This window comes from Triturus cristatus, chromosome 1_2 (genome assembly GCF_964204655.1).
Source record: "Triturus cristatus chromosome 1_2, aTriCri1.1, whole genome shotgun sequence".
In the NCBI taxonomy this organism is placed as follows: domain Eukaryota; kingdom Metazoa; phylum Chordata; class Amphibia; order Caudata; family Salamandridae; genus Triturus; species Triturus cristatus.
Window position 1 is genome coordinate 1,120,586,817 of NC_140580.1, and position 11,790 is coordinate 1,120,598,606.

Below are 11,790 nucleotides of genomic sequence, written 5' to 3' on the forward strand. Positions count from 1 at the left end.
GCAGTAGTGGGTCAGGTGTACTGTGTACAATGGGCCCTGTAATGGAATGTGGCGTATGGGCCGCATGTACTGCGCGCAGTGTCACTGGAAGCGGCGGCAGGTCTGGTGTACTGTGTACCATGGGACCTGTATTGGGATGTGGCGTATGGTCCACATGTACTGCGTGCAGTGTCACTGGAAGCGGTGGCGGGTCTGGTGTACTGTGTACAATGGGCCCTGTAATGGAATGTGGCGCATGGTCCGCATGTACTGCGCGCAGTGTCATTGGAAGCGGTGGCGGGTCTGGTGTACTGTGTACTATGGGACCTGGAATGGAATGTGGCGTATGGTCCGCATGTACGGAGTGCAGTGTCACTGGAAGAGGTAGCGGGTCTTGTGTACTGTGTATAATTAGACCTGTAATGGAATGTGGCCTATGGTCCACATGTACTGCACGCAGTGTCACTGGGATCGGTGGCGGGTCTGGTGACTGTGTACAATGGGACTTGTGATAGAATGTGGCGTATGGTCCGCATGTACTGCGCGCAGTGTCACTGGAAGCGGCGGCAGGACTGGTGTACTGTGTACCATGGGACCTGTATTGGGAAGTGGCGTATGGTCCACATGTACTGCGTGCAGTGTCACTGGAAGCGGTGGCGGGTCTGGTGTACTGTGTACAATGGGCCCTGTAATGGAATGTGGCGTATGGTCCGCATGTACGGAGTGCAGTGTCACTGGAAGCGGTGGCGGGTGTGGTGTACTGTGTACAATGGGACCTGCAATGGAATGTGGCGCATGGTCCGCATGTACGGAGTGCAGTGTCACTGGAAGCGGTGGCGGGTCTGGTGTACTGTGCACAATGGGACCTGGAATGGAATGTGGCGCATGGTCTGCATGTACTGCGCGCAGCGTCACTGGAAGCGGCGGCGGGTGTGGTGTACTGTGTACAATGGGACCTGCAATGGAATGTGGCGCATGGTCCGCATGTACTGCGCGCAGTGTCATTGGAAACGGTGGCGGGTCTGGTGTACTGTGTACTATGGGACCTGGAATGGAATGTGGCGTATGGTCCGCATTTACTGCGTACAGTGTCACTGGAAGAGGTAGCGGGTCTTGTGTACTGTGTATAATTAGACCTGTAATGGAATGTGGCCTATGGTCCACATGTACTGCGCGCAGTGTCACTGGGAGCGGTGGCGGGTCTGGTGTACTGTGTACCATGGGACCTGTAATGGAATGTGGCCTATGGTCCACATGTACTGCGCGCAGTGTCACTGGGAGCGGTGGCGGGTCTGGTGTACTGTGTACCATGGGACCTGTGATGGAATGTGGCGTATGGTCCACATGTACTGCGCGCAGTGTCACTGGGAGCGGTGGCGGGTCTGGTGTACTGTGTACCATGGGACCTGTCTTTGGAATGTGGCGTATGGTCCACATGTACTGCGCGCAGTGTCACTGGAAGCGGCGGCGGGTCTTGTGTACTGTGCACAATGGGACCTGCAATGGAATGTGACGTATGGTCCACATGTACGGAGTGCAGTGTCACTGGAAGCGGCGGGGGGTCTGGTGTACTGTGCACAATGAGACCTGTAATGGGAAGTGGCCATCCTGTGTACACACGGATTGCTTACGTATGGTGGGGAGAGGCAGTTTGACTGTGCTGTGCAGTTTGACTACATAGAGTCGTTCCAGCCTGAATGGTGATGGCGCGCGCCGGCTGGTCCATCTGTACTGAGCACAGTGTCACTCGTTGTGAAGTTTGATGCACAGTGGGGCGGGGGCAATCAGTCCGCCTGCTTTGGGCACACTGTTAAAGCTGTTGGTCTCACTTTACTGCGTCCAGTGTGATGTGTGATGGACAGAGGTACTCCTACCACTGTACTGCGCCTAGTGTGAGTGACGCAGTTGGACCGGCTACACCCTGCCCTACGTGAGGTGGGATATTCACATACGTCACTAAATTGCTCTGGTCCAAAACCTATAAAGTGTCTTCTTTTGTAAATATTTCAGCGATTAGTCTTTAAGGGAAACTGAAAAAGATGTTCAATCGTTTCCCGAAGGCGCCGAAAGCCCAGACGGCATGCCTCTGTAGAGAGTAACCTTCGGAATCTCAACACTCCTGTTCTCACACTCAGCTTTACACGAGGCTACAGCCGAGGCGCTGCACCAGACTGTCAGCACCTTGCAGAAAACATATTTTCTTTTTATAATAAATACTCGAGAAGCGATAAAACAGGTCGTTCACCATGTTACTGTTTTCTACAGGTCTGAAATAAATCTTTTCTCGCGGGGAAATTCTTCTGGCAAGGTGCTGAGAACAGCCCGGGGAGGCGCCGTCTGCTCCAGATGTACTCGCCTCACCAGACGGTATTTGCGCCACAAATGGAAGCGGCTGAAGCGTTAACAATTCAAGAGGAAAAGTGAAAAGGCAAACGTACTGTTCTCGCGGACCAGGCAGAATTCCAGCGTGCCCTGGCTCTCCAGCGTGCCGTCCAGGTCCACGGGGACGTTGGGCTGCGCCTGCTTCTCCAGGCGGTACTGCGGACCTGTGGGAGAGAGACATGTGAGGTGAGAAAGGCATGTGAGGTGAGAGAGAGACGTGTGAGGTGAGGGAGTGACATGTGAGGTGAGGGAGAGACATGTGAGGTGAGGGAGAGACATGTGAGGTGAGGGAGAGACATGTGAGGTGAGGGAGAGACATGTGAGGTGAGGGAGAGACGTGTGAGGTGAGGGAGAGACGTGTGAGGTGAGGGAGAGACATGTGAGGTGAGGGAGAGACGTGTGAGGTGAGGGAGAGACGTGTGAGGCGAGGGAGAGACATGTGAGGTGAGGGAGAGACGTGTGAGGTGAGAGAGAGACGTGTGAGGCGAGGGAGAGACATGTGAGGTGAGAGAGAGACGTGTGAGGTGAGGGAGAGACATGTGAGGTGAGGGCGGTTCACTGCACGGAAACACGAGATGAGGCCCAGGAGCGGCCCCGCCCCCGGGGTGTTGTACGACCACCGAAAGGGCAGAGATTGTGATAGAAGAGCGCCCATCCTGATCTATGAAACCAAGTTAAGGCGCTAGGTGGGCGTTTCTCAAGGCACCACCACCCCTGGCCCGCTGCTGTGCGGCGCGTCACCACGAACAGTGTTAGTCAGGCCTGTGTGTTCCATATACGGTTGTATCCATGAGCCTCGGTTTCATAGGTGAGGATAAGGCGGTATCTATGTATAAGGCACGTGACAGGAGCTGGTGCAGGGAACCTGACTCTGGTGTGACAAGAGTCCACATGTATGAAGCAGGAATTACATGGGCTCACACATACATACAGACAGACACACCAACCCCCAGACATGTCCAGCCTATTCACTGCAAAGCCGAGGTTCCAGGGTACTCTAGGCGCACAGTTCTGAGCGCAGCGAGGCAGCGATCAAACCTCTGAACAGGAAAGAGACTGGTCAAACTGCAGCAACTAGCTGTGCATGCGCCCGTGCCTCATGTAAACCACCAGGAGTCTGACCAGTACCTCATGTAGACCACCAGGAGTCTGACCAGTTCCTCATGTAAACCACCAGGAGTCTGACCAGTGCCTCATGTAGACCACCAGGAGTCTGACCAGTTCCTCATGTAAACCACCAGGAGTCTGACCAGTACCTCATGTAAACCACCAGGAGTCTGACCAGTACCTCATGTAGACCACCAGGAGTCTGACCAGTTCCTCATGTAAACCACCAGGAGTCTGACCAGTGCCTCATGTAGACCACCAGGAGTCTGACCAGTGCCTCATGTAAACCACCAGGAGTCTGACCAGCCCCTCATGTAGACCACCAGGAGTCTGACCAGTTCCTCGTGTAGACCACCAGGAGTCTGACCAGTTCCTCGTGTAGACCACCAGGAGTCTGACCAGTTCCTCGTGTAGACCACCAGGAGTCTGACCAGTTCCTCGTGTAGACCACCAGGAGTCTGACCAGTTCCTCGTGTAGACCACCAGGAGTCTGACCAGTTCCTCGTGTAGACCACCAGGAGTCTGACCAGTTCCTCGTGTAGACCACCAGGAGTCTGACCAGTTCCTCGTGTAGACCACCAGGTGTCTGACCAGTTCCATAGTTATTAAGACCACAGACATTATATGTACCTATTCTAATACCTTTATCAGCCATAAACCAACATAATCTGCGTAACCAATACAAAAAATCCTGCTAAAAAAAAAAGAATAAATAAACAATAAAAATAACAGAAGAAAAAACAAATGATTACATAATCTGTGGAACAAGACATTTTTTGGTTTTTAATATGCCCTACCCAAACCCCAACCCCAACCCCAGACCCCACCCGCCACCCAAAGAGCCCACCCTGCTTGAAGGCAATGGGACCGAAGTCCTGGTGATGGGGAGTGGGAGGCGCTCCCTGTGGCGCTCCCCCAAAAAATAATTATAGGGACAAGAAAAACTAAGTACGGGGAAGACCTGACAACCGGCCACTTATACCAAACCCAGATTAGGAACCAGACTTAAATGAGTGTAAATACTCCTTAGCTAGATTTTCTGAAGAAAAAATTTCAGTCTGGTCTTGGAACACAATTTTTAGCTTCGCAGGATTTAGAAGAAATGCTTGACATCCTTTAGCTAAAAAAAGAGGGATCAGTTGGCGAAGCTGCCACCTCCGCGCAACAGTCTCATGGCAGAAGTCGGGAGTGACCAAAAAGTTGACTCCCTTGGCTGCTCTCTTCTGATTAGGTTTTGCTAGACTATATACATCTTCTCGAGCAAGAAAATTGCTGATAGAAATCAGAATAGCACGTGGATGGACAGTCGTTGATCCAGGACGAGGAGGTTGAGGTTTGTTATGAAATGGAAAACGATGGGCTCTTTGGATCTCAGTCTCCCAGTTCCATTTGGATAACTCAGGAAAAGCTTCTATAAAAAGCTGAACAATAAATTGTCTCGTATCACCCCCTTCTGTGCCTTCAGGAATACCCAGGACCCTTAAGTTGTTGCGTCTCATTCGATTTTCCAACTCAGAGAACTTCCAAATAGCGTCTTCCTTTTGAGCCTTCAGCTCTTTGACGAACCCTTTCTGTGTTGCAACTTCATCTTCCAAAATTGAAATACGAGATTCAGTCTCCCCAACTCTTATACCGATCTCAGCACAAGATTTACTGATCCGTCTGGTAGTGTTCTGCAACTTACGGCAAGCCCCCTGCATTCTGGCATTTTCAAGTCTCACCTCAGCCCTATGTGACAGCATCGTATCGTAGATAGTCTCAAGAGTGATTGGTTTCATAGGAGCTGAGGGATCAATAGAGGCAGAGGCTGTGTCTATAGCACCTACTGTCTGATCATTGCCGACTTCCAAGGGGTTAGGAAGCACAGTCGTAAATGAATAATCCCAGACCAAATTCTCCCCTGGGGGAGAGGGGTCTTTAGAGGGTGTGGGATTAATAACAGACTCTTGTCTACTTGAGGGTTTGCATTTCCGAATAGTACCTTCGAGTGGGACCGGGTTCATAAACCCACCCAAGAGACAATCGTCCACTTCACCCTGGCCAGCAGAACCAGTTTCATATTCAGCCCAGTCTCTGTTTATGATATCATCACAATTTACATCATCGTCGTCGTCATCCGAAGTTGACGATGTGTTTGAGAGTGAAAAAAAGTTGTCCAGGGGTTCAATATCATGGTTGGGGTCGATTCTCTCCCTATTATTGATGACCAAACCTTCCCCAGCTGTCCCAGCTGCCCCAGATGCCTGATCCTCCAGGGAAGTACCCACCACCGACTTGATAGCCTTACGAGGGGAGACTGCCTGGCTTAGAGGGACTCCAGGTCCCATAATGCATCCTGGTGTAATGACTGAAGGCTGGTAATGATCCGTTGAGACTGCGACTGGAGTTGAATCTTTAGACAGTAATATTCCCCCATTTTTTTGACCCAGCGATGAGCTCAAATCATGCACAAGCAAGGAGGGAGATAAGGCTGTCTCAGATGATACCGTTGGATCAACAGATTTAAAAGTATTTTGCGGAGAGTTTTGCGCAGTATTTCGCAGAGATCGTTTCATAAACAAAGGGGCTGTATTTTTCGCAGGATTAGAAACGGAGGTGGCCTTACCAGAGGATGTTTTTGTCAGCTCCGAGGGATCTTCTTGTAGAGATTTATGTGTCTTCGGGCCCCCCCCTGGATTGCTAGCAGAGTCAACGCTCCCTGTAGGTTGAAGGTTACGAGGTTTATTAGCTTTTGCGGAGCCTTTGACAGCTGGTTTAGGTGGCATTTTTCCACCGCTTGCGAAGGTAACACCAGCAGAGAGCAGAAAGGAGGAAGAACGCCAAGCCCAAGAGCGAAGCACTCCGACGGCTCCGGAACACCAATACGATCTGCGCGTTGATAACAGGGGAGAAGCAGCTGTGAGTAAAATCATTATCTTCTGTATAGATTAAGTGGGTCTGGCTCAAGATTTACATATGAAAAGTCCCAAAATATCAGTCTTCATCGGTCCTCATCGGTCTTCACCGTTTAAGATTCGAAAGGGGGAGCGCCAGCAGCCGGGAACGCTTAACCCAGCTCACTCAGCCGAAGCAACGGCCGCCATCTTGCCTCCCATATGACAAACGTAAAAAGATTCAAGCAGAGTTGAAAATTACTCTCCCTGACATTGTTTGAATGCAGGAAACACATATTCCTTGGTCCCTTAGGCAGAAGCTAACTGATTTAGGATATTCCATACTTGCCACATCTAAACAATCCGATACGAAACGTGGGGTGGCTATTTTAGCTCGACCCTCCTTAGTCCCTCCAGGGCGTTCCTCAGTGGATATCTCAGGGCGGTGGGCTATTTTCGATTGTCTAGTCGGGGGGATACGTTTTACGTTGTGCACCATATATGGCCCCAATTTAGATGAACCTAGTATTTTTAATCTGTTAAATGGGGAACTTGCTTTATGGCCTTCACCTTTAATACTTTGTGGAGACTTAAACATTAATCTCTCAAGCAATTGGGCACATCCCTCCTGTCTTTATAAAGGCCGCAAACCTAAAGTTTTTCAAGCTCTTAGGAATTTGGTACAGGACCATGGTTTAGTAGATGTTTGGAGCACGATATATCCACAGGACCCTGGTTACACTTTTTTTTCATCCCCGCACAATAAATTGTTTCGTCTAGATTATTTTTTTGTACCAGCTGCCTGGGTTCCTAATGTTCAAATCCATATTTTTCCGAGACTTTTGTCGGATCATGCCCCAATGGTCATTGCTCTATCTAATGTCGCTATTTTTAAAAGTATTAAGACCTTTTCATTTGATAGGAAGCTGTTATACGACCCCCTATTTTTGGCTCACATGAAGAAATGGATCCGGGATTTTTTTTTATGTAATCGTGGGTCAGCCTCTCCCGCGGGGGTATGGGACGCCTTTAAGGCCTGCTTTAGAGGCGAGGTTCTCAGTTTTGGTTTGTTTGCTCAAAAATCATGTAAGCAAAAAATGCTGGAACAATTTTCTAATTTAAGAAATGCTGAAATGGATTTAGCCACTCAGATATATGCAGCAGTTGATCCTAAAGCAAGATTAGATAAACTCGCTCAATATAAGGCTAATATTAATCTTGTCTGGGCGCAAGAGATCGCGCTTAAACACCATCTTTATAGGAGACAACTTTATGAATTCGGTGAATCGTCGGGGAGACTTCTGGCACAAAGAATACGTGCCAAAAATCAAGCTTTAACGATAAACGCTATGTACAATGCCCAGGGAGTATTAGTTCATGAACCACAGACAATTGTGAAGGTTTTTCATCATTTTTATTCGGAACTATATGCCCAGCCGAACACTGGAGATCTTCCCGCCGATCTCGGGCTACCTGCATTGAGATGGGAACAAGTGGATCCGGCAGATGTCGAAATAATGGAAGGGCAGGTAACATCTGAAGAAATTGAATCAGCTCTATTCAAAATGCCCTCGGGCAAGGCTGCGGGGCCAGATTCTCTTCCTATGGAGATTTACAAGGTATTTTTTTCTGAAGTTCGGGAAGACATGTTAAGTGCTTTTGAGGCGGCCAGACAAGGATCTCCCCCCGGTTCTTGGGATGAAGCACATATCGTTATCTTTCCCAAAAAAGGGAAGCCCATTGATCAACCAGGGTCTTTCCGCCCGATCTCTTTGATTAATTGTGACGGGAAACTATATGCCAAGCTACTTGCTAATCGAATGGCTCCACTTGTCCCTGAATTGGTTTCATCATTACAGCATGGGTTTGTCCCTGGTCGAGGCACAGTTGACCATGTTGGCTGGGTTGTTGCTCTCCTCGACGTTGCGCAGGTCGAATCCAGATCTCTGGGTTTCGTCCTGCTCGACGCCGAGAAGGCCTTCGACCGGGTCGCATGGCTGTTTCTTTGGGAAATAATGAAACGAATGGGATTCGGTGTCGGTTTTATACGAGCTCTCTGGATATTCTATCGAGCACCTATAGCACGGATTTGTGCAATGGGAATCAAATCGGAGGTGGTTCAGATCTGTAGGGGTACCCGTCAAGGATGCCCTTGCTCTCCCCTCCTTTTTGCTTTTTATATCAATCCTTTTGTTAAAATGCTTGAGTTGAATGCCCAAATTCCCCCTTTTGTAGCTCAGAATTTGCCATATAAAGTCCTTGCTTATGCAGATGATATCACGGTCATCACCTCCAATTTAGACGCCGCCCTTCCAGTCATTGAATATCTTGCGGCCTCCTTTGGTAGACATTCTGGCTATAAATTAAATACCACCAAGACTCAATGTCTTTGTCTGAATTTATCCACAACTTCTGACCCTAGGGTGGTCGAAGAGGTGGTGTACCTTGGAATCAAGATCAGATCCAACCTGGACGATTTGGTTTCCGTCAATTGGAACGACATCTTGGACAAAACCAAATCCTCATTGGATTCCTGGCAGAGTCTACATCTTACACTTGTCGGTAGATCCAACCTTTTAAAGATGGTTGTTCTCCCAAGGGTACTTTATTTTTTCCGTGCCGTTCCTCTCCTGGTTCCCAAGCGTCAGATCCAACAATTGCAATCTCTCTGTGAAAGATACATCTGGGCTCCAGGGAGAATTCAGAGAGCTTCACGCTGGATGACATTACCCTTTGATCGCGGTGGATGGAGAATCCCGGATTTTGCGCTATATCAAATCTCTTGCTTACTCTTAAAGATGCGCATTTTGCTCACTGGGGAGGAGGTTAGTAATTTGGCAGAAGCACCCTCAATTTTTCAAATGGCAATTGGTAGCTATGCCATGAACTGTCTGCAAACTGAAGTTGATGGCAGCTACTACAAGTGCACCCGCTTTAAGATACTTTCTTCTGCTTTCTCTGTTTGGAAAATTCTTAAAAAGATGTTTCACATTCCTAAATACACTATTTATACTCCTTTATTTGCCCCACATCTCCTACCCTTTATCTTTTATGATTCAGTTGCTCGGCAATGGCATTCTAAGGGGATTGTACGGTTAGGGGCTTTTGTTTCTTCAGAGGGATCCTGTCTTTCTTTTGATGAATTTAGAAAGAAATTTGATTTATCTAATAATCAGTTTTTTAAATTTCTTCAGATCCGGGATTTCCTTCACAAACACACATCTTTCCTTGTCTCTATCCGTATTATTGAAGCCATAAGCTCTCAGTTACGTATTGGTTCCATTTATCATATATTATTGGACAATAGAGTAGATGACTTGGATAAAATCAATCTGAAGTGGAGAACTCGATTAAACTCTCCTCTTATCCACGTCGAAGACTCTATTAGCATTGCCCATAAAATGTTGTACTCTGCTTCGTTAAAAGCCCAGCATTTCAAAACCTTGTTTAATTTATACCGCACTCCCGCGGTTATTAGGAAATGGGGTAATGTTGTTCAATCCTCTAATTCAGTAGTTTGTTTTCGCTGCCAATCGGATAATGCTGATATTGTACATGTTTTCTACTCCTGCCCCTCTTTACGATGTTTGTTTAACCAAATTGAAAGTTTTTTGTCTCAAATTTTAGGCAAACCTGTATCTATTTTTTCTAGTTGGATTTTATTAGGGATTGGAGGAGAGCTATCAGAGGGGCAATGTTTATTTAATTATCGATACTTTTTGTATATAGTTGCTGCTGTAACCCGACTTACCATTGCAACTGCTTGGTTACAACCTGAGGCTCCGAGTTTTGATTTGTGGCGGGCCAAACTACTCAACATGTTTAATTTAGAAATTAGTATGTACAGATTAAAAAAACCACGCAAGAGGAAACTCGGTATTGCAATTTGGCAACCGCTAATTGATTATTTAGCTGATGAATCCCTTTTTTCTTTTGTTGTTTTTTTCTTTTTTTTTATTGTAACCCTTTATTTTGTTATTTGTCTTTGTAAAACTTTAGTCGTATTGTTATCCTTATGTGGTTTTCTGTGGAACATTCAATAAAAATATTATTAAAAAAAGGAGTCTGACCAGTTCCTCATGTAAACCACCAGGAGCCTGACCAGCTTCTCATGTAGACCACAAGGAGTCTGACCAGTTCCTCATGTAGATCACCAGGAGTCTGACCAGTGCCTCATGTAGACCACCAGGAGTCTGGCCAGTTCCTCATGTAGACCACTAGGAGTCTGACCAGTGCCTCATGTCGACCACCAGGAGTCTGACCAGCTCCTCATGTAGACCACCAGGAGTCTGACCAGTTCCTCATGTAGACGACCAGGAGTCTGACCAGTTCCTCATGTAGACGACCAGGAGTCTGACCAGTTCCTCGTGTAGACGACCAGGAGTCTGACCAGTTCCTCGTGTAGACCACCAGGAGTCTGACCAGCTTCTCATGTAGACCACCAGGAGTCTGACCAGCTCCTTATGTAGACCATCAGGAGTCTGACCAGTGCCTCATGTAGACCACCAGGAGTCTGGCCAGTTCCTCATGTAGACCACCAGGAGTCTGGCCAGTTCCTCATGTAGACCACCAGGAGTCTGGCCAGTTCCTCATGTAGACCACCAGGAGTCTGGCCAGTTCCTCATGTAGACCACCAGGAGTCTGGCCAGTTCCTCATGTAGACCACCAGGAGTCTGACCAGCTCCTCGTGTAGACCACCAGGAGTCTGACCAGCTCCTCGTGTAGACCACCAGGAGTCTGACCAGCTCCTCATGTAGACCACCAGGAGTCTGACCAGCTCCTCATGTAGACCACCAGGAGTCTGACCAGCTCCTCATGTAGACCACCAGGAGTCTGACCAGTTCCTCATGTCGACCACCAGGAGTCTGACCAGTGCCTCATGTCGACCACCAGGAATCTGACCAACCACCAGGAGTCTGACCAGTGCCACATGTAAACCACCAGGAGTCTGACCAGTTCCTTGATGGTTCCAAACTCAGTCAGGGAGCCCCTTTCCTGCTCTGATTCAACAGCCTCCCCATTATCGTACGCAGGATGGGGGATCAAGGAACGCCAAGCTCTTGCTCCCATGCAAATACTTAATGAAAGTTCCCTGGGGATTTGAGAAGTCTGAGCTCAAATACTTCTAAACAGTACATTTTACATCGTGCCATCCACACTATATGAAAACTGGCAGCAGATCAGCCTAAGAAAGGCTTTAAGATGTTCGAGTTTAGGGTCCCAGTTTATTGCCAAGGAGGCGCATTAACCTCTGTAAAGACTTGGGGTAAGAGGATATCCTGGCTTCCCGCGTAAAGAAAAGAAGAGCTGTCCTTACTTAACAAGATTTGCTGCAGGTCACATCAAGTGTTTCTAGAACTGGACTAGCAGTGCCCCTGGCGAGCTCTAGTGTGATGCCTGGAGTCCATGCGTCTGGATTTCTGGGTAGAGGCCCAGTAAACAAAGGGTA

General features: G+C 48.2%; 1 protein-coding gene across 1 annotated transcript in view; it reads right to left on the reverse strand.

The window, feature by feature from the left end:
* Positions 1-11,790, reverse strand: part of MAPKAP1 (MAPK associated protein 1) — an 826,525-nt gene that overhangs the window by 242,210 nt on the left and 572,525 nt on the right. The window contains exon 8 of the mRNA XM_085613805.1: positions 2,418-2,525. Coding sequence (XP_085469931.1) covers positions 2,418-2,525 — 108 coding nt within the window. The remainder of the gene's footprint in view (positions 1-2,417; positions 2,526-11,790) is intronic.